Here is a 21,972-nt window from a genome sequence, read left to right as displayed (position 1 = left end):
TTCTAGTTTATTTTTCATGTTCTGCAACATGAGCTGTTCAACGCGACTCCGTCGCCGGAAGTCAGCGGCGAAACTCCAAAGTACTGTCTACATTGTAGTGGACAGTGCACTTTAGTGGACTTCAATGGGAGCAGAGCTGCATTTATGAGCGCAGTCTTCCAGCGATGGCACCGCATAGAACAGCTGATCATTTAGTTTAACTCATAATAGCCTGATATATATGTCCATGTAAAGGGACCCTTACAGCATAACCTTATGAAAATCCACCATAGGAAAAAAGATCTTGACTGAAGTGATACACTGTAAACTTAATGCAATCTTACATCGTTGTCATGTCAGTTTGTGACATGTATTCAGTAACATGGGACTATCATCACAAATAAAGTATATCTAAGAGTACAAAGCAATAACTAACCAGGGTCTGGTTTAGTGGCAATATTTTTCTCTCCTTCTGCATCAGGTTTGGTTTCTTTAGCTCTCTCTGCCACTTTGGTCTCGGCAGACGGAAGAGCAGCTGATAGAAAATTCATTAAGGATAGCAATGCTTGCGTGTGGAGCACCAAGTCCAGTGAAGTCATGGAAAACTGGCAAAAGGAAATCATGCATAAAATTTTAAATCGGCACAGCCAACATACTTTATGACATTGCGGCAGAACGAAAAATAAACTAATCACATGTCCAGTTGTAATATCATTACCATAACACACAATCTACTGACAATCTACTGACTGAGAAACGCAAAGGCCTTTCATGAGCTCAAATACTTGATTTTGTAATGTTCTTCTGCATAGTACTTGTTGATAATGACAAGTCAGAGGGTCTGTCTTCAAGGGGTTCTCTAGGAATAGAAAAAGATTGCTGCTTTCTTCAAAAAACCGCAACACGCCTGTCCACAGGTTGTATGTGGCACTACAACTCAGCCTCATTCACTTCAATGGAGCCGAGCTGCTATACCAGACATAATTTGGAAGGCGGCAGCCATGTTTTTCTAATCCTGGACAACCCTTTTAAAAAGCTGAATTCTAGGCACACTTGAATAATCCTTGGCATCAGTAACAACAATTTATACAATTGATAATTTATACAATATTTATTACAATTGATAATAACATGCTGTATTATCATTGGAAACTATTGCCGTAGAACATTTGTTTAACCTCAATTTAATATAGCAATATTTGCAAGAAGGATTCATTTCCTCTGTCAGGACTGCATTTGATTACAATTTGCAAATACAGGTGAATATTGGTTTAAAGCCCATTTCCACATCAAAAGTTCCCTTAGGCTACAAGCACATGGCCGTATATATTTTTCGGTCTCCAAATTAGCGAATCTGCAAAATAACGATACTGCCATATGCATGCCGCATTTTCCTACTAGAACTGCCTAGTCTTGTCCACAAAACAGATATGAATAGGACATGTTTAATGTTTCTATAGTAGTGGAGGCATGGAATAGCCTTCCTGCAGAAGTGGTAGCTGCAAATACAGTGGAGGAGTTTAAGCATGCATGGGATAGGCATAAGGCCATTCTTCATATAAGATAGGGCCAGGGGCTATCCATAGTATTCAGTATATTGGGCAGACTAGATGGGCCAAATGGTTCTTATCTGCCGACACATTCTATGTTTCTATGTTCTATAATTTGCTAAACAGCTGTGGACTAGTGTTGAGTGAACTTGTGTTTTCAAGTTCGGTGTACAAGGTTCAGGTTATCTAAGAATTCCGTTATGGATTCCGCTACCACGGACCATAAGTTACAGTCTGTGGTAGAGGAATCCATAATGGAATTCTTTTATAACACAAACCCAAACCTTGTACGCCTAACACGAAAACACAAGTTCGCTCATCCCTACTGTGGACAGTGCGAGGATGGCGGTTGTATGCTGTCCACATTTTTTACGCTTTTTATTTAGCACATACAATACTCTTTATTTCAATGAACTGTCCACACCACAAAATGGAGAATAGTTAAAGGGAACCCGTCACCATGAAAATGCGCTGTAAGCTTACAGGTAGCAGGTTATAGAGCAGAAAGAGATGAGAAGATTGATAGATAATTTTATGGGAAAAGACTCAAAAATATTTGAAATTTATACATTTAAATTCCTGCTTATTTTGAGCTTTGAAGCTTACATCGATCTCTACATGTGTCTCTGGCAATCACGGATACGGCCGCCTGCGTAATTTCAAAGCCCAGAATGAGCAGGAATTTGAATGAATAAACTTTACTGAATCTTTTCACACAAAACTATATATTAATTACACCAACTCTATAGCTTGCTGCCTGCAGCTAAAACACTATGTTCAACATGACAAGTAACAAATAACATAACATGATTAAGATATAGAAAGATGCTTTATATTCACTAATGGGCAATTCTAATCAACTGAAAGCAAACATCCAGTTATACTCACACTCAAAGTCTGCAGAGTACTGCTGTGAACAGTTCTAAAATCGGGCCCATTGCTGTCAGCCTGAAATCAAGAAAACAGTTTATAGGCACAAACTGCTAAATGCAAAGAAACCACCTCCCCCACACCACAAAACGCTCTTTACAATACTGCAATTAAAAAAGAAAAAAAACATAGAGCAGTATAGTATAGAGAAAGGAGACTTGTGTACATAATCACCATCACAGAATTGTTACTGCAGAAATTGCACAATTCAAGTTCTACTAAATTCATTCGTGTCAACAAGTGTAATCAGCAGTATGCCGTTTGCAGAGCATGGGTAACTCTGCTAGAGCAGGCAACCTCGAACTGCGGCCCTCCAGCTGTTGTAAAACTACAACTCCCACAATGCCCTGCTGTAGGCTGATACCTGTAGGCTGTTCAGGCATGCTGGGAGTTGTCATTTTGCAACAGTTGGAGGGCCACAGTTTGAGGATGCCTGTGCTAGAGCAATAAAAATAAAAAGTATTATTATATATGCCCACAAGAGGGCAATACAACCCTCCATTTTACCACCTGGATGTCAGTGTAGCCAGAGAATGGATGAGCTGAAGCACAGATTTCCCAAACACTTAAAGTGTAAGGCCTCCTGCACACGACCGTATGGCTTTTTCAGTGTTTTGCGGTCTGTTTTTCACGGATCCGTTGTTCCGTTTTTTGTTTCCGTTGTGTTTCCATTTCTGTTCCGTTTTTCCGTATGGCATATACAGTAATTACATGATAAAATTAGGCTGGGCATAACATTTTCAACAGATGGTTCCGCAAAAAATGGAACGGAAACGAAAGACATATGGATGCATTTCCGTATGTGTTCAGTTTTTTTTACGGACCCATTGACTTGAATGGAGCCACGGAACGTGATTTGCGGGCAATAATAGGACATGTTCCATCTTTAAACGGAATGGAAAAACGGAAATACGGAAACGGAATCCATACGGAGTACATTTCGTTTTTTTGCAGAACCATTGAAATTAATGGTTCCGTATACGGAACGCAAAAAACGGCCAGTAAACGGGGGGAAAAAACGGCCTAACTGTGGTTTCAGTTTAAAGAGTCTTCTTAGCAAAGCTTTAACGGAGAGTTATGAAGGAGAATTTGTCCACAGCCTAACAAATCAGATAGGCAGGGTGATGGGCAGTGATAGGTATGGCACATGTATACAGCCAGGGAGAAGAGGCAGGCTGGAAGTCTCTGTATGGGACAAACTGGCGTCTTCAGCGCTCAGTAAAACGCTGAAGACAGGCTCTTCTAAGCAGTACTGTCAGACGACGCTTTACACCCTGTTTTCTAAAACAAAGCAACATCTTTCCCTGATGAAGTATATTACAATTTTTTTTTTTAACATCCTTGTCCCCACATTAGCTGCACTATACAAATCATCATGAAAGTTGCCTGCAAACCTTTATATACTCCATTTTCAGAAGATGTTGATTAGTGTCATCTGAGGAATTAATAAGAAGCAGGGGTCCTCCTGTGGGACCTGTGCGAGTACAGAAGACATAAATGACAGTAAATAACGGATATGCTGAGTTATGTCCAGAAATGGGACACACTTCATATAGGTGTATAGTCTTACCTGTGAACTCATTACATGTCATGCTGAATTTTTGTAAATATACTGCTGCGGTCATTTCATGGTTCCCCACCCGTGTTACTGCTCCAAGCTGTGAGGCCTGAATGACATGAAATGGAGAAGAATTTCCCCTAATCTGCTTCATTAGCTGGACCATGACCTGGGCAAAGAGAAAAGACTTGTTATACTGGGGAAATGTGCTTCATAAAGGGAAAAAGTCATGAAAATACAGCCAAATACACTTTTTCTATTGCTTTGTATGCCAGCCTGGGGTCCCCACCTCTATACATTGATAGAACTAACTGTTGCTGGCTTCTCACCACTTTGTACTGTGACATAAAAACAACAATAAAAATATATACATGAAACTACAAAAAGCATTGAAACACGAAGTGACAGTATTACCTTTTTAATTTCAAAATTAATTAGAAGACTCAGCTCAGACAAGGACTTTACCGATTCCGGCTCAGAGATTTCACCAAATTCCTTCTTTGAGGATGTGCTGAGTACACTCTCCTGTTTAGGTTTTACAATCTCTGTCACCAAAAAATGAAAAAAAGTTATTTCATTATATCCATCAATCTAAGGGCTCATCTACAAGGGTGTATATATTTTGCGATCCGCAAAAAATACGGATGACATTCTGTATTTTGTGGAACAGAAGAGCTGTTGTGCAGACAATAATAGGACATGTTCTTATTTTTGCGGAACAGACATGCGGACCATATGGAAACGGAATGCACACAGAGAGAGTAACTTCCATTTTTTTGTGGACCCATTGAAATTAATGATTCCGCATTACGGTCTACAAAAAAAATTATAATAATAAATAAATGGAACCGACACGAAAAGAAAATACAGTCTTGTGCATGAGCCCTAAACAAACTTTATGGAACCGGTCATGAACTTTATTGCTGCGCTAACAGATTCAGCAGTCACTTACCCACCAATGTAAGGCGTTTTCCAGCACTTACTGTATAATGCTGGCAGTGCGCTCAGGAGAATACTTATGTGCTACCAGAGAAGAGCTCGACTTAGGGCAAGTTCACACTTCAGTTATTTACATGTTAGTGTGAGCCAAAACCTGTAGTGAAGCCTACTCAGAGATCAGGTGTAATGGAAAGATCTGCTCCTGTGTTTTTGGCCCACAATAACTGAAGTGTGAACTTACCCTTACTCATAGACTCACACTCCCCATCCACTCTCGGCTTATTGAGTTTTCTTCTATAAAAAGGCAGCATCAAGTGGACAGGAGAGCTTAAAGGAAATGTGTCACCAAAAATGTTATCTCCCAGTTAATACTAGATAGTAACATCTCTTTTTTTCTGATCGGTTTTAAATTTGCGGATTGTAATATTTTTTTTTATTCCGTTTCCTGAGCATGATTATGGAGGCGGCCATCTGAGCTGTTCTTAACAGCATTTAGAGAGCAGTAAGAAAGTTGCTTTACGGCAGCCCCATGGGCCATTGACACAAATGGTCAGCAGGAGACCTCATTGACTTACATGGGAAAGTTTTCTAGACATGTTCTGTGATCTGTGCAGAGGTCATTGTACAAAGAAAGAATAGATGAACTCTGACAATCACCTACTGTGAATGGTGGATCTTGTTTTATCTGTACACAGAGCTGATATCATTACAGGCAGGATTAGAATAAGAACTGTGGTAAAGTGATCTGTACAAGTGGTATCTATTATTAGACATAGTGGCCAGTGCAAAACTGCAGGATTCTCTTATTTTAGTTTAAATATAAAAAAGTGACATGGAAAATTAAAAATAACATAAATCAAAAATTATTTAAAATAGGTTAACCATAAAAAAAAAGTGATTTAAACTGCAGGTCATTTCTGATGACACCTTCCCTTTAAGCCTATATATAAATCAGGACTCCTCTTTGACAGTGCCCGACTCTTCTCCAGTGCACGCTACCAGCATTATATAGTAAGATAAGGGCAGATAAGTGACGGACCATGAAATCAGAGTCTCTCTCACTACTGAGGGCAGCACATGTTCATAACAGGCTCCCTGAATACAGCAGCAATGCAGTTCAAACTCATTGACAGATTCTATTCTCAGAGTGGAGCCAGTCTGGAGATTCTCAGGTTAATTCAAGTATATTAGTAAGTGGTATCTCTTCTATCTTAAACACATTTAGGCTGGGTTCAGACCTGAGCGTCTTTGATATGCGCGTTTAACGCGCGTTTTTGACGCGCGTTTTTGACGAGCGTTTTTTGCAATAGTAAACGCGCGTTTGACGCGCGTTTGTGTGATTGACTGCAATGTCCTATGGACACAAACGCGCGTCAAAACGCCCCAAAGAAGCTCAAGTACTTGTTTGAGCGTAGGGCGTTTTACAGCGCGTTTTTCAGCGCTGTAAAACGCTCAAGTGAGAACCAGGGCCATAGGGAAGCATTGGTTTTCATGTGTTGAGCGTTTTACAGCGCGTTTGAACGCGTTGTAAAACGCTCAAGTGTGAACCCAGCCTTAAACATCATTTTTCGAGCTGGACAACCTTTTTTTTTTTTAAAATGACCCTTCCCCATAGTTTACCTGTAGTCTGCTCTGTATCGGCAGCACCTTCTTTACCTTCACCAAGATTTTCCACCAAGACATTGAAGAGTACATTTAAATCATCCTGACTCAATGAGACCTTAAAAAAAAGATATAAATTATTACAATGGATTTTCACTACACATTTCCAAACTGGTACTTTTTCACATGGGAAGGGATTGCGGTTAGATATACCGGTATACCTTTAGTATAGTAATCCCCTCTAAATGCAGAAATGAAGTTACGGCAGAGTCACAAGCAAGACTTCTAGAGACAAATGCCACACAAAAATGAAATACGATGGAGAAAGCCACCTCCATGCGAAAGTGGATACATACGGAGGTACATTATGCTTATAAACCTGAGCCCTGTTCTGACAGCAATGGGGTTTCTACCCAGCTCTCAGTACTAACAAAGTTACCGTTTAAGGGTACTTTCACACTAGCGTTTTTGTTTTCCGGTATTGAGTTCAGTCACAGGAGCTCAATACTTGCGACCCTAGTAGCTGTAATTGCAGCCCTATACTGTACATTACCCCAACTCCCCTGACGAAGCCGCCTCGCGGCGAAACATGTCGGGTGGGGTAGTGATGGTTCATATATTTTAGGCAGGTTACAGTATAGTGCTGCAATTACAGCTACTAGGGTCACAAGTTTTGTCCAGCTCAGCAGATACCAAGTACATGTCAGCAGGCCAACAGCTTCGGTCTCCCTGTGTCTTAGATGTGTGAATGAATGATGGATGTCTGTTATACAGGAATACAAGAATACATTTCACCCACTAGAATAGGAACCCTGATATATAAAGGACCTAAAGGGACACCACCAATTCACCATTTGAGAGCACACCACAGTGTACTACACCTGGGGAGTTGTGGTGGTGCTGCTGCATATCCTCCCAAGGGGTAGCACCATCACTCTCTTAGTATCGTGCACTTGATATTTAACTATTTGTGAGGTAAATGACCTCCTAAATAGAGTGCAGAGCAAGCGACAGCGACCATATTAACCACCTCAGCCCCCAGTGCTTAAACACCCTGAAAGACCAGGCCACTTTTTACACTTCTGACCTACACTACTTTCACCGTTTATTGCTCGGTCATGCAACTTACCACCCAAATGAATTTTACCTCCTTTTCTTCTCACTAATAGAGCTTTCATTTGGTGGTATTTCATTGCTGCTGACATTTTTACTTTTTTTGTTATTAATCGAAATTTAACGATTTTTTTGCAAAAAAATGACATTTTTCACTTTCAGTTGTAAAATTTTGCAAAAAAAACGACATCCATATATAAATTTTGCTCTAAATTTATTGTTCTACATGTCTTTGATTAAAAAAAAATGTTTGGGTAAAAAAAAATGGTTTGGGTAAAAGTTATAGCGTTTACAAACTATGGTACAAAAATGTGAATTTCCGCTTTTTGAAGCAGCTCTGACTTTCTGAGCACCTGTCATGTTTCCTGAGGTTCTACAATGGCCAGACAGTACAAACACCCCACAAATGACCCCATTTCGGAAAATACACACCCTAAGGTATTCGCTGATGGGCATAGTGAGTTCATAGAACTTTTTATTTTTTGTCACAAGTTAGCGGAAAATGATGATTTTTTTCTTTTTTTTCTTACAAAGTCTCATATTCCACTAACTTGTGACAAAAAATAAAAACTTCCATGAACTCACTATGCCCATCACGAAATACCTTGGGGTCTCTTCTTTCCAAAATGGGGTCACTTGTGGGGTAGTTATACTGCCCTGGCATTCTAGGGGCCCAAATGTGTGGTAAGGAGTTTGAAATCAAATTCTGTAAAAAATGACGAGTGAAATCCGAAAGGTGCTCTTTGGAATGTGGGCCCCTTTGCCCACCTAGGCTGCAAAAAAGTGTCACACATCTGGTATCTCCGTATTCAGTAGAAGTTGGGGAATGTGTTTTGGGGTGTCTTTTTACATATACCCATGCTGGGTGAGATAAATATCTTGGTCAAATGCCAACTTTGTATAAAAAAATGGGAAAAGTTGTCTTTTGCCAAGATATTTCTCTCACCCAGCATGGGTATATGTAAAATGACACCCCAAAACACATTCCCCACCTTCTCCTGAGTACGGAGATACCAGATGTGTGACACTTTTTTGCAGCCTAGGTGGGCAAAGGGGCCCATATTCCAAAGAGCACCTTTCGGATTTCACTCGTCATTTTTTACAGAATTTGATTTCAAACTCCTTACCACACATTTGGGCCCCTAGAATGCCAGGGCAGTATAACTACCCCACAAGTGACCCCATTTTGGAAAGAAGAGACCCCAGGGTATTCGCTGATGGGCATAGTGAGTTCATGGAAGTTTTTATTTTTTGTCACAAGTTAGTGGAATATGAGACTTTGTATGAAAAAAAAAAAAAATCATCATTTTCCACTAACTTGTGACAAAAAATAAAAAATTCTAGGAACTCGCCATGCCCCTCACGGAATACCTTGGGGTGTCTTCTTTCCAAAATGGGGTCACTTGTGGGGTAGTTATACTGCCCTGGCATTTTCCAGGGGCCCTAATGTGTGGTAAGTAGGTAAATGACCAGTGAAATCCGAAAGGTGCTCTTTGGAATGTGGGCCCCTTTGCCCACCTAGGCTGCAAAAAAGTGTCACACATCTGGTATCGCCGTATTCAGGAGACGTTGGGGAATGTGTTTTGGGGTGTCTTTTTACATATACCCATGCTGGGTGAGAGAAATATCTTGGCAAAAGACAACTTTTTCCATTTTTTTATACAAAGTTGGCATTTGACCAAGATATTTATCTCACCCAGCATGGGTATATGTAAAATGACACCCCAAAACACATTGCCCAACTTCTCCTGAGTACGGCGATACCAGATGTGTGACACTTTTTTGCAGCCTAGATGCGCAAAGGGGCCCAAATTCCTTTTAGGAGGGCATTTTTAGACATTTGGATACCAGACTTCTTCTCACGCTTTGGGGCCCCTAGAATGCCAGGGCAGTATAAATACCCCACATGTGACCCCATTTTGGAAAGAAGACACCCCAAGGTATTCAATGAGGGGCATGGCGAGTTCATAGAAATTTTTTTTTTTGGCACAAGTTAGCGGAAATTGATATTTTTTATTTTTTTCTCACAAAGTCTCCCGTTCCGCTAACTTGGGACAAAAATTTCAATCTTTCATGGACTCAATATGCCCCTCACGGAATACCTGGGGGTGTCTTCTTTCCGAAATGGGGTCACATGTGGGGTATTTATACTGCCCTGGCATTCTAGGGGCCCTAAAGCGTGAGAAGAAGTCTGGAATATAAATGTCTAAAAAATTTTACGCATTTGGATTCCGTGAGGGGTATGGTGAGTTCATGTGAGATTTTATTTTTTGTCACAAGTTAGTAGAATATGTGACTTTGTAAGAAAAAAAAAAAAATTCCGCTAACTTGGGCAAAAAAAAAGACTGAATGCAGCCTTACAGAGGGGGGGGGATCAATGACAGGGGGGTGATCAATGACAGGGGGGGTGATCAATGACAGGGGGGTGATCAGGGAGTCTATATGGGGTGATCACCCAACTGTCATTGATCACCCCCCTGTAAGGCTGCATTCAGACGTCCGTATGATTTTTACGGATCCGATCAGTCTATCAGTGGATCCGTAAAAATCATGCGGACATCTGAATGGAGCTTTACAGGGGGGTGATCAATGACAGGGGGGTGATCAGGGAGTCTATATGGGGTGATCACCCAACTGTCATTGATCACTCCCCTGTAAGGCTGCATTCAGACGTCCGTATGATTTTTACGGATCCGATCAGTCTATCAGTGGATCCGTAAAAATCATGCGGACATCTGAATGGAGCTTTACAGGGGGGTGATCAATGACAGAGGGGTAATCAATGACAGGGGGGTGATCAGGGAGTCTATATGGGGTGATCACCACAGTCATTGATCACTCCCCTGTAAGGCTGCATTCAGACGTCCGTATGATTTTTACGGATCCGATCAGTCTATCAGTGGATCCGTAAAAATCATGCGGACATCTGAATGGAGCTTTACAGGGGGGTGATCAATGACAGGGGGGTGATCAGGGAGTCTATATGGGGTGATCACCTCCGTCATTTATCACTCCCCTGTAAGGCTGCATTCAGACGTCCGTATGATTTTTACGGATCCGATCAGTCTATCAGTGGATCCGTAAAAATCATGCGGACATCTGAATGGAGCTTTACAGGGGGGTGATCAATGACAGGGGGGTAATCAATGACAGGGGGGTAATCAATGACAGGGGGGTAATCAATGACAGGGGGGTGATCAGGGAGTCTATATGGGTTGATCAGGGGTGATCAAGGGCTAATAAGGGGTTAATAAGTGACCGGGGGGGGGGGGTGTAGTGTAGTGTAGTGGTGCTTGGTGCTACTTTACTGAGCTACCTGTGTCCTCTGGTGGTCGATCCAAACAAAGGGGACCACCAGAGGACCAGGTAGCAGGTATATTAGACGCTGTTATCAAAACAGCGTCTAATATACCTGTTAGGGGTTAAAAAAATCACATCTCCAGCCTGCCAGCGAACGATCGCAGCTGGCAGGCTGGAGATCCACTCGCTTACCTTCCGATCCTGTGAACGCGCGCGCCTGTGTGCGCGCGTTCACAGGAAATCTCGCGTCTCGCGAGAGGACGCACCGGCGCGTCCACCCAGAACAACAGGACCGCCGCAAAGACGCAATCCTGCGTACGGCGGTCCTGAGGAGGTTAAGATATCCAGCATTTGATTTTAGCCCGAATCTGTAGCCTGATAAATTTTAAATCACCTTCTAGTAATATCCTCTCTGAAAAAAAAAAAAAAAAAAGTGTAAACAATAAAGTTTGAAGTTTTAATACATATATAGGACCCCTAAAAGGATTGTTTGGTCAGTTGATCGTGTTTTGACTTTTGCTATAGTATCCTAAGGGTCCTATAAAGGACCAAACCTGGTAGTCTGACAAATGCAATCAGTTTGCGTCTGGATTGCCGGATCCGGCAGGTAGTTCCGGCATCCTCCGCCACAAGTGTAAAAGTACCCTAACATCAAAAACATGTTGGCAAAATGAGGGCAATGTGTATTTAGCTGGAAAGCAATTACATTATTGCTGGCTTCTGTAATTACTTACATCCATTGTATTTAGATGTCCTTTCACTTCCAAAATAGGAACATCATGGTACCATGTAGCTGCAAGGTTGCGATTTACAGACAAACACAGATTGATTGGGTGGAGGATCTGTATGTCTGACTGGGCTGAACTTGTATGCAGGACTTCCCTACAATGAAAAAGTTGAGCAAAAAAGTTGATTTTGAAGCAAATTTATCAGACTCTTCAGTATGCCGTCTTATGATTTGATTATTCATTTTAAAAGTACAGTATTTTTTTTTTGTATGACTATGTTTAGATCTGCTACAGGAGGTCCACTGTGGAAAAATAGGGCAGTGTTATTTTTTTCCAGCAACATAGACACCTTAGCACACAGACCCTGTTATAAGTCAATCACTTCACTGTGGTCTCCGTTACCAATGAAACCATGCCCGAGATGCGAGCATGCATTCACATATACATTATAAGAGTAAACTATAACCTGTCAGATACTAGATCAATTTCTGCAGCACGGGATAGCACAATCATCTAAACATTAATAACCCCTTCAGGACCTTGCGATTTTCAGTTCTTTGCATTTTAGTTTTTACTACCTACATTTGTTTTTACTATATACGGTACATTGTTTTTTTGCTGGACAAATTACTATTTACTGTTGCATATGTAGTGGGAAGTTGGATTTTTTTTTTGAAAGGGCGTGGAATTGGAAAAATAAATGCAAATATCCCAGTCAGTTTTGTTTTTATTGCGTTCCCTACGCCGCTAAAACTGACTTGGGTCAGTACGATTACAGAGATACCACATTTATATTGTTTCTCTTGTGCTTTAATAATGAAAATAATAATAAAAAAACTTTGGATTTTTTTCTTTTAGTCACTGTATTCTGACCCCCATAACTTATTTATAGTTACAGTGGATATAAAAAGTCTACACAGCCCTGTTAAAATGTCAGGTTTCTGTGCTGTAAAAAAATGAGACAAAGAAATCATTTCAGAACTTTTTCCACCTTTAAATGTGACCTATAAACTGTTCAACTCAATTGAAAAACAAAGTAAAATCCTTTAGGTGGAGGGAAGAAAAAAAATATAAAAATAAAATATGGTTGCATAAAAGTGTGCACACCCTTAACCCCTTAAGGACACGGCCATTTTTTGCAAATCTGACCAGTGTCACTTTAAGTGCTGATAACTTTAAAATGCTTTGACTTATCCAGGCCGTTCTGAGATTGTTTTTTCGTCACATATTGTACTTCATGACACTGGTAAAATGAAGTCAAAAAAATAATTTTTTTTTTCACCAAAAAATACCTAATTTAACAAAAATTTGGAAATATTAGCAAATTTCAAAGTTTCAGTTTCTCTACTTCTGTAATACATAGTAATACCCCTAAAAATTGTGATGACTTAACATTCACCATATGTCTACTTCATGTTTGAATTATTTTGGGAATGATATTTTATTTTTTGGGGATGTTACAAGGCTTAGAAGTTTAAAAGCAAATCTTGAAATTTTTCAGAAATTTACAAAAACCCAATTTTTAGGGACCACTACAGCTCTGAAGTCACTTTGCGAGGCTTACATAATAGAAACCACCCAAAAATGACCCCATTCTATAAACTACACCCCTCAAGGTATTCAAAACTGATTTTACAAACTTCGTTAACCCTTTAGGTGTTGCACAAGAGTTATTGGCAAATGGGGATGAAATTTGAGAATTTCATTTTTTTGCCTAATTTTCCATTTTAACCCATTTTTTCCACTAACAAAGCAAGGGTTAACAGCCAAACAAGACTGTATCTTTATTGCCCTGACTCTGCCGTTTACAGAAACATCCCATATGTGGCCGTAAACTACTGTACGGCCACACAGCGGGGCGTAGAGTGAAAGGTGCGCCATATGGTTTTTGGAAGGCAGGTTTTGCTGGACTGGTTTTTTGACACCATGTCCCATTTGAAGCCCCCCTGATGCAACCCTAGAGGAGAAACTCCATAAAAGTGACCCCATCTAAGAAACTACACCCCTCAAGGTATTCAAAACTGATTTTACAAAGTTTGTTAACCCTTTAGGTGTTGCACAATATTTAATGGAAAATAGAGATACAATTTCAAAATTTCACTTTTTTGGCAGATTTTCCATTTTAATATTTTTTTTCCAGTTACAAAGCAAGGGTTAACAGCCAAACAAAACTCATTATTTATGGCCCTGATTCTGTAGTTTACAGAAACACCCCATATGTGGTCGTAAACTGCTGTTCGGGCACAAGGCAGGGCGCAGAAGGAAAGGAACGCCATACGGTTTTTGGAAGGCAGGATTTTGCTGGACTGTTTTTTTTGACACCATGTCCCATTTGAAGCCCCCCTGATGCACCCCTAGAGTAGAAACTCCAAAAAAAGTGACCCCATTTTAGAAACTACGGGATAGGGTGGCAGTTTTGTTGGTACTAGTTTAGGGTACATATGATTTTTGGTTGCTCTATATTACACTTTTTGTGCGGCAAGGTAACAAGAAATAGCTTTTTTGGCACCGTTTTTTTTTTTTGTTATTTACAACATTCATCTGACAGGTTAGATCATGTGGTAATTTTATAGAGCAGGTTGTCACGGACGCGGAGATACCTAATATGTATACAATTTTTTTTATTTATGCAAGTTTTACACAATGAATTTTGTTTGTTTCTTTAAAAGAAGAAAAACTGCTACAAGAGGACATAGTTTTAAATTAGAGGGGCAAAAGTTTAAAAGTAATATCAGGAAGTATTACTTTACTGAGAGAGTAGTGGATGCATGGAATAGCCTTCCTGCAGAAGTGGCAGCTGCAAATACAGTGGAGGAGTTTAAGCATGCATGGGATAGGCATAAGGCCATCCTTCATATAAGATAGGTCTAGGGGCTATCCATAGTATTCAGTATATTGGGCAGACTAGATGGGCCAAATGGTTCTTATCTGCCGACACATTCTATGTTTCTATGTTTTAAAACAAAAAAAAGTTTTAGTGTCTCCATAGTCTAAGAGCCATAGTTTTTTCAGTTTTTAGGCGATTATCTTAAGTAGGGTCTCATTTTTTGCGGGATGAGATGACGGTTTTATTGGCACTATTTTGGGGTTGGTATGACTTTTTGATCGCTTGCTATTACACTTTTTGTGACGTAAGATGACAAAAAATTGCTTTTTTTACACTTTTTTTTTTTTTTACGGTGGTCATCTGAGGGGTTACGTCATGTGATATTTTTATAGAGCCGGTCGATACGGACGCGGCGATACCTAATATGTATACTTTTTTTTTTATTTATGTAAGTTTTACACAATGATTTCATTTTGGAAAAAAAAATTAAAAAATCATGTTTTAGTGTTTCCATAGTCTAAGAGCCATAGTTTTTTCAGTTTTGGGGCGATTATCTTGGGTAGGGTATGATTTTTGCGGGATGAGATGACGGTTTGATTGTTACAATTTTGGCGTACATACGACTTTTTTGATCACTTTTATTACCTTTTTTGGGAAGTAAGGTGGGCAAAATTTCAATTTCATCATAGTTTATTTTTTATTTTTATGGCGTTCACCGTTCGGGTAAAGTAACATGACCGTTTTATAGATCAGGTCGTTACGGACGCGGCGATACCAAACATGTGTAGGGAATTTTTTTTTTTTTTCCATTTTTAATCAGTGATAAATGTGTTGATTTTTACTTTATTTTCACTTTCTTTTTGACCCAGACCCACTTGGTTCTTGAAGATCCAGTGGGTCTGATGTCTGTATAATACAGTACAATATATATTGTACTGTACTGTATTTTACACTTTGTCTGAACAGATCTATGCCTTTTAGCACAGATCTGTTCAGCACCATGGACAGCAGGACGCCTGAGAAGGCATCCTGTTGCCATGGGAACCTTCCCAGTCTGCTCAGTAGTGGTCAGAACTTCGCAGACGGGGAAGGGTAAGGACGGGGCTGTCGGGGGGCTGTCTGGGGGCTCTCTCCCTCTCCATCGGGGGGCTGCAAAGGCACAGCAGCCCCCCGATGGGAAAGGGAGGGAGCTCCCTGCGCTGTTAACCTTTTCCATACAGCGGTCCGTACGGACCGCGGTATGGAAAGGGATAAACGGCTGACATCGCAGCACAGATGTCAGCCGTTTATACCAGGGTGCCAGCAATGTGCTGGCACCCTGGTATACCCACTAGACGCCAACGATTATTCAAGGGGAGGCGTGGGGGGGGATCGCGATCCCGCCTGCTGCACCTCCCACCGGGCTAAAATCACTCAGGGGTGCAGGAGGGGGACACAGATATATTTTAGGAATACTAAAGTTTCTGATCCCCGCGGTCAGGGACCGCGGGGATCAGAAACTGCAGAAATCGCAGGTCTGAATTGACCTGCGGTTTGCCGCGATCGCCGACATGGGGGGGTCACGGGACCCCCCCCGCGCATTTAGCCTAGGTGCCTGCTCAATGATTTGAGCAGGCACCGGGTTCCGATCACCGCCTGCCTGTCGGCAGTGATCGGAACCATACATGACGTACCGGTACGTCATGTGTCCTTAAGTACCAGGACATCATGACGTACCGGTACGTTATGTGTCCTTAAGAGGTTAAAGAGGACCTTTCATCGGTCCAAACATTGTGAACTAAGTATCATTATCTGTACAGCGGCGCCCAGGGATCTCACTGCACTTACTATTATCCCTGGGCGCTGCTCCGTTCTCCTGCTATGCCCTCCGGTATGTTCAGTCACTGGGTTATAGTAGGAGGAGACTGCCCTTGTTCTCCTGGGCGTCTTCTTCTCCCAGGCTGTAGCGCTGGCCAATCGCAGCGCAGAGCTCACAGCCTGGGAGGTTTTTTTCTCCCAGGCTGTGAGCTCTGCGCTGCGATTGGCCAGCGCTACAGCCTAGGAGAAGGAGACGCCCAGGAGAACAAGTGCAGTCTCCTCCTACTATAACCAAGTGACCGAACATACCGGAGGGCATAGCGGCAGAACGGAGCGGCGCCCAGGGATAATAGTAAGTGTAGTGAGATCCCTGGGCGCCGCTGTACAGATCATGATACTTAGTTCACAATGTTTGGACCGAATAAAGGTCCTCTTTAAACTAATACTTTGCTGAAGCACCTTTTGATTTTATTACAGTACTCTGTCTTTTTGGGGTATGAGACTATCAGCATGGCACATTTTGACTTGGCAAGATTTGCCTACTCTTTGCAAAAACACTCCAAATCTGTCAGATTGCGAGGGCATCTCCTGTGCACAGCCCTCTTCAGATCACCCCACAGATTTTCAATCAGATTCAGGTCTGGGCTCTGGCTGGGCCATTCCAAAACTTTAATCTTCTGGAGAAGCCATTCCTTTGTCGATTTGGATTTATGCTTTCGGTCGTTGTCATGCTGAAAGATGAAGTTCCTCTTCATGATCAGGTTTCTAGCAGAAGCCTGAAGGTTTTGTGCCAATATTGACTGGTATTTGGAACTGTTCATAATTCCCTCTAGCTTAACTAAGGCCCCAGTTCCAGCTGAAGAAAAACAGCCCCAAAGCATGATGCTGCCACCACCATGCTTCACTGTGGGTATGGTGTTCTTTTGGTGATGTGCAGTGTTGTTTTTGCGCCTAACATATCTTTTGGAATTATGGCCAAAAAGTTCAACCTTGGTTTCATCAGACCATAACACCTTTTCCCACATGCTATTGGGAGACTTCAGATGTGTTTTTGCAAAATGTAGCCTGGCTTGGATGTTTTTCTTCGTAAGAAAAGGATTTCGTCTTGCCACTCTACCCCATAGCCCAAACATATGAAGAATACGGGAGATTGTTGTCACATGTACCACACAGCCAGTACTTGCCAGATATTCCTGCAGCTCCTTTAATGTTGAGGTAGGCCTCTTGGTAGCCTCCCAGACCAGTTTTCTTCTCGTCTTTTCATCAATTTTGGAGGGACGTCCAGTTCTTGGTAATGTCCCTGTTGTGCCATATTTTCTCCAATTGATGAGGACTGTCTTCACTGTGTTCCATGGTATATCTAATGCCTTGGAAATTCTTTTGTACCGTTTTCCTTACTGATACCTTTTAACAATGAGATCCCTCTGATGCTTTGGAAGCTCTCTGTGGACCATGGCTTTTGCTGTGGAATGTTACTAAGAAAATTTCAGGAAAGACCAACTAAAGCAGCTGAACTTTATTTGGGGTTAATCAGAGGCACTTTAACATGATGGCAGGTGTATGCTGACTCCTATTTAACATGATTTTGAATGTGATTGCTTAATTCTTAACACCGCTACAGTTATAAGAGGGTGTGCACACTTATGCAACATTATTTTATTTTTTTCTTCCCTCTACCTAAAAGATTTCAGTTTGTTTTTCAATTGAGCTGTACAGTTTATAGGTCACATTAAAGATGGAAAATGTTCTGAAATTATTTATCTTTGTCTCATTTATTTACAGCACAGAAACCTGACATTTTAACAGGGGTGTGTAGACTTTTTATATCCACTGTATATCTATAGAGCTGTGTAAGGGTTCATTTTTGTGAGAAAATCAAAAATGATATCAATAAACTATAGAGTGTGTATTACTTTCACCACTTTTTTTTGGGGGGGGGGGGGGGGGGGGCTGACGAAAAATCAGTCATTCTGATATTTTTTTATGCCGTCCACCATATGAGATAAAAAAAATTATATTTGACGCAGAACAGGGGAATATTCTTTGGTTTCATAAGCCCTTTTCTTTGCAATAAAGGCAGAGTATTAACAAAATGTATAAAATATCTTTAAGGGTACTTTCACACTTGCGTCAAAGGATTCCGGCATTTGTCAGACGGATCCGGATGCGGATCAGTGTGACAAATGCATTGAAATATCCGTCTCTCTGGTGTCATCTGAAAAAACGGATCCGGTATTCATTTTTTTTCACAGATTTAAAAGGTCTGCGAATGCGCGGACCGGAAGAACAGATCTGTCAATGTGGCAATTTTAATGTCGGATCCTGCACTAAAACCTTTCAATAGAAATGAATACCGGATCCAGGATTTCTGGCCGGAGAGAAAAATGCAGCATGCTGCGGTATTTTCTCCGGCCAAAAAATGTAAGAGGGACTGAACTGATGCATACTGAACGGAATACTCTCCATTCAGAATGAATTAGGACAAAACTGATCAGTTTTTTTTCAATATTGAGCTCTTACAGCGGAACTCAATACCGGAAAAGAAAAACGCTAGTGTGAAAGTACCGAAACAGCAGAGTCCTTTTAGGACTTAAATTATAAAGGGTGTTTCAAAAGTAAGGAAACACCTATATGAAATAAAATAATTTGGCAGACAGGCAAAACCTACTAGGCCAGGTAACTAACACGGTAACTCTCTTGGATTCAACTTCAGTTTATAAATGGGTAGGTGTATGTGTGACACATTAAACTAGTAGAGAATTTCACCAAAAAACAAGTGTGTTTTTTTATTGTGGAAAATTTTTAACCAGAGCAACACAGTTTGGCATCTGCAAAGACTGGGCACATGACCAGGCATTGACACCCTGATTGTGCCTGTCAACTTCCTTCCCAACCATTTTAAATAGGTATTCCCATCTTAAGAAATGATGGCAGTGTTCGGACCAGGTCATCACTAAAACAGCAGCAGCGGGGCATCAGTGAGGTGAGTATAAGGTCATTAACAATTTTAGGCTATCAAACAAAATGGAGATGAAATAAAAAAAACAATATATAGCTTTCAGTTATACTTCTCCAATCCATATCTGGTTGTGGCTAAAACAGCTAACTATTGCAGGAAAAAAAATATACCAAAAATGCAAGGCTCGTTTGAGACCATCATAAAAATTTATCACAAAAGGAACTACCGTGTAACCTTTCACCATCTGTTGAGGTGCCAACACACCTTCAATAGCTGTCACCAAGACAGCAATCTCTCCCAACACCCTGATATACACAATGGAGTAGTTTTATCAAAACTGATTTAAAGGAAAACTGGCTTAGTTGCCCATCACAACCAACCAGATTACACCTTTCATTTTTCAGATCTAATTTGGAAAATGAAAGGTGGAGTCTGATTTGTTGCTATGGGCCACTAAGACAGTTTTCCTTTACACCAGTTTGATAAATCTCCCCCATTGTGTTTTCAATGGGGAAGAGGAGAAACCTGCTATCAGACACCTCTGGCGGTGGCTTATCTCCAGGAAGAACAAAAGAATCGGGCGAAGAAATTCAACTTTCCAATCATTCTCTCCCCCTCCATCCATACATATTAAATGGTCACCTGATCCTGCAAAAATGGTGGGTATGGCTGACAATACACGAATGTGTATGGGGGACTTTTAGTTGAACAAAACCTAAGCGATCATATGGAAAGAGAAGATATAAACTAGAAAAGTTTGCCAACTCTTATTGAGAAGGAGACCACTTACCGTGACAACTTGAAATGGGTGAGATTTAAAGTCATACAGTCTATAATAGGGGGAATTGGGTGGCTTTCAGAAGACACTAGGCTAAAAGCGTTGTGTATTTTCAGTAAGCCCAGATCAGCCACTATGGCATTGTTCGATATGGAAGACTGGGGGATTACTATGACTGGAGCTTTGAGGTCAATATCCATTAATAGTCGAAAACTCCGCTCGGCCAAATCCTTCACACTGGTGGCTGCACGTTGCGCTGCATGTGCTGTGGCTGCACTCACTTTTTCTTTTGCCATCTGGAAGTTGTTTAGGAAGTCCTAAGGAAAAACAAGAGTATAGAAGAGAAATGAGTAGGAATGAATCCACCAAAGACTACCAAAGCAAAGAAGCACACAAAGCCCAAAATGTGTATCCCCTTGACCTCCTGAAAGTACTGTACAATATATTAATAAGTAACAGAAATGAGTATGTGACATAATCAGAAGCAATGATCTTACTCATATGTTTGCTTACATGGCAATGGTCAGGTACACTGTCTGACTGGGAGCCGCTAGTCTAATTAATGCACACTAATGACAAACAAATGGCAATGTCTCAGTGGATGAACAAACGTAACACTAGCGAGGCCGCAGTGAGGCTGGGAAGAGTGTGCTGAACACATGGCCCATAATTAGATATTAAAGTGTTTGCTGAGTGCAGGCTATACAGCTCCAGTCAGCTGCGGAAAGCCGGTAAATTCCAGGCACATGATCAACGCATGTGCTACATTGTGCTCGGCACACATCATAATACAATGCGACAATTAGACTCATTTCCGTCTGACAGCTCAGCATGCTTCTTTTCAGTAATAACCTTTATTAACAGACACTTGGGTATTTAGACAGTTTCCTATTTTTTTCACTGCGGCTTTTGTGATTCAGACCTCTGCACAAATACAAACCCAAAATATCTGCAACTTTCCACTCAGGTTAAAATATATACCGTATGTTATCTCCATGTTACGGCTAATGATGACTGAATGAGTCAGTGCTTTATTCCTCTAAAAAGGTGATTGAACAGTCAACTGAAATAACTGGGGGCGTATTGATTAAGATTGGCGTTTCATAGTCGCAATAAGAAGCTGGCTGGTGTAAGACGTCCAAAACTTATTAGACCTCTTAAAAAACTAGGCGCATCTTCTAGCAGCTCATCTACTAGAAAAGCAAATCTATGCCAGCTATAAATTGGCACAGATTTTCACTATACTCAGTCTAGAGGAAAATTATAGCAAATCTGCCATGAAATGGAAGGCCATACATCTCACACTGAATGCTACTCACTTTTAATAAAACTTGCACAGGAAGTGTAAAAATTGAAAAAAAGTCACTTTTTAAATGCAGAATGCGGTTTGCGCAAAAATGTACTACATTTGTATCCATACAACCAATAGTAAGTTTCTCCCAATTGATTTCAACACTTATGAACGAACTTGACATTTTCACACATTTTTGTCATCTTGTATATTAGTCATTAATTTATAGGCAAATGGGGTGAGATCATATTGCTCTCCAATATTTAATATGAACATATCAATGTCAGAGCACTTGACGTGTGTGTGTGTGTGTGTGTGTGTGTGTGGACACGATTTGCGTGTTGCCTGTATACACAAATCACTAGTAACGGCCCATGACATCACTGTCACCAATGATCTGTAAACAGACACAAGCAGGGGAAAATTTTGTGACCGAGTTCAACAGAAGTGCTGTGTTCATGGCTTTTATGGGAAGGAAATTGATTATTTCAGTTCCTAGTTACAGCGTGCAGTGTTCTAGCACAGAATTGGGTCACATTCACACAATAGTGGGAAAAAAACGCTGTTAAAAATTGACACACTGGCAGTTTTTCGTAACCATTTTTCAATCATTTGTGCGTC

The 21,972-nt window shown here is 40.9% G+C and overlaps 1 protein-coding gene across 1 annotated transcript in view; it reads right to left on the bottom strand.

Moving 5' to 3' along the window:
- The window catches only part of VPS13C (vacuolar protein sorting 13 homolog C), a 352,162-nt gene that overhangs the window by 129,595 nt on the left and 200,595 nt on the right, over positions 1–21,972 (bottom strand). The window contains exons 33-40 of the mRNA XM_040413678.1: positions 20,073–20,377; positions 11,706–11,853; positions 6,577–6,676; positions 4,432–4,562; positions 4,030–4,186; positions 3,854–3,933; positions 2,418–2,477; positions 416–584 (exon numbers count right to left, since the gene is read on the bottom strand). Coding sequence (XP_040269612.1) covers positions 416–584; positions 2,418–2,477; positions 3,854–3,933; positions 4,030–4,186; positions 4,432–4,562; positions 6,577–6,676; positions 11,706–11,853; positions 20,073–20,377 — 1,150 coding nt within the window. The remainder of the gene's footprint in view (positions 1–415; positions 585–2,417; positions 2,478–3,853; positions 3,934–4,029; positions 4,187–4,431; positions 4,563–6,576; positions 6,677–11,705; positions 11,854–20,072; positions 20,378–21,972) is intronic.

Source organism: Bufo bufo, chromosome 1 (assembly GCF_905171765.1).
Source record: "Bufo bufo chromosome 1, aBufBuf1.1, whole genome shotgun sequence".
Classification (NCBI taxonomy): Eukaryota; Metazoa; Chordata; class Amphibia; order Anura; family Bufonidae; genus Bufo; species Bufo bufo.
This window is presented reverse-complemented; position numbering and strand designations above follow the sequence as displayed.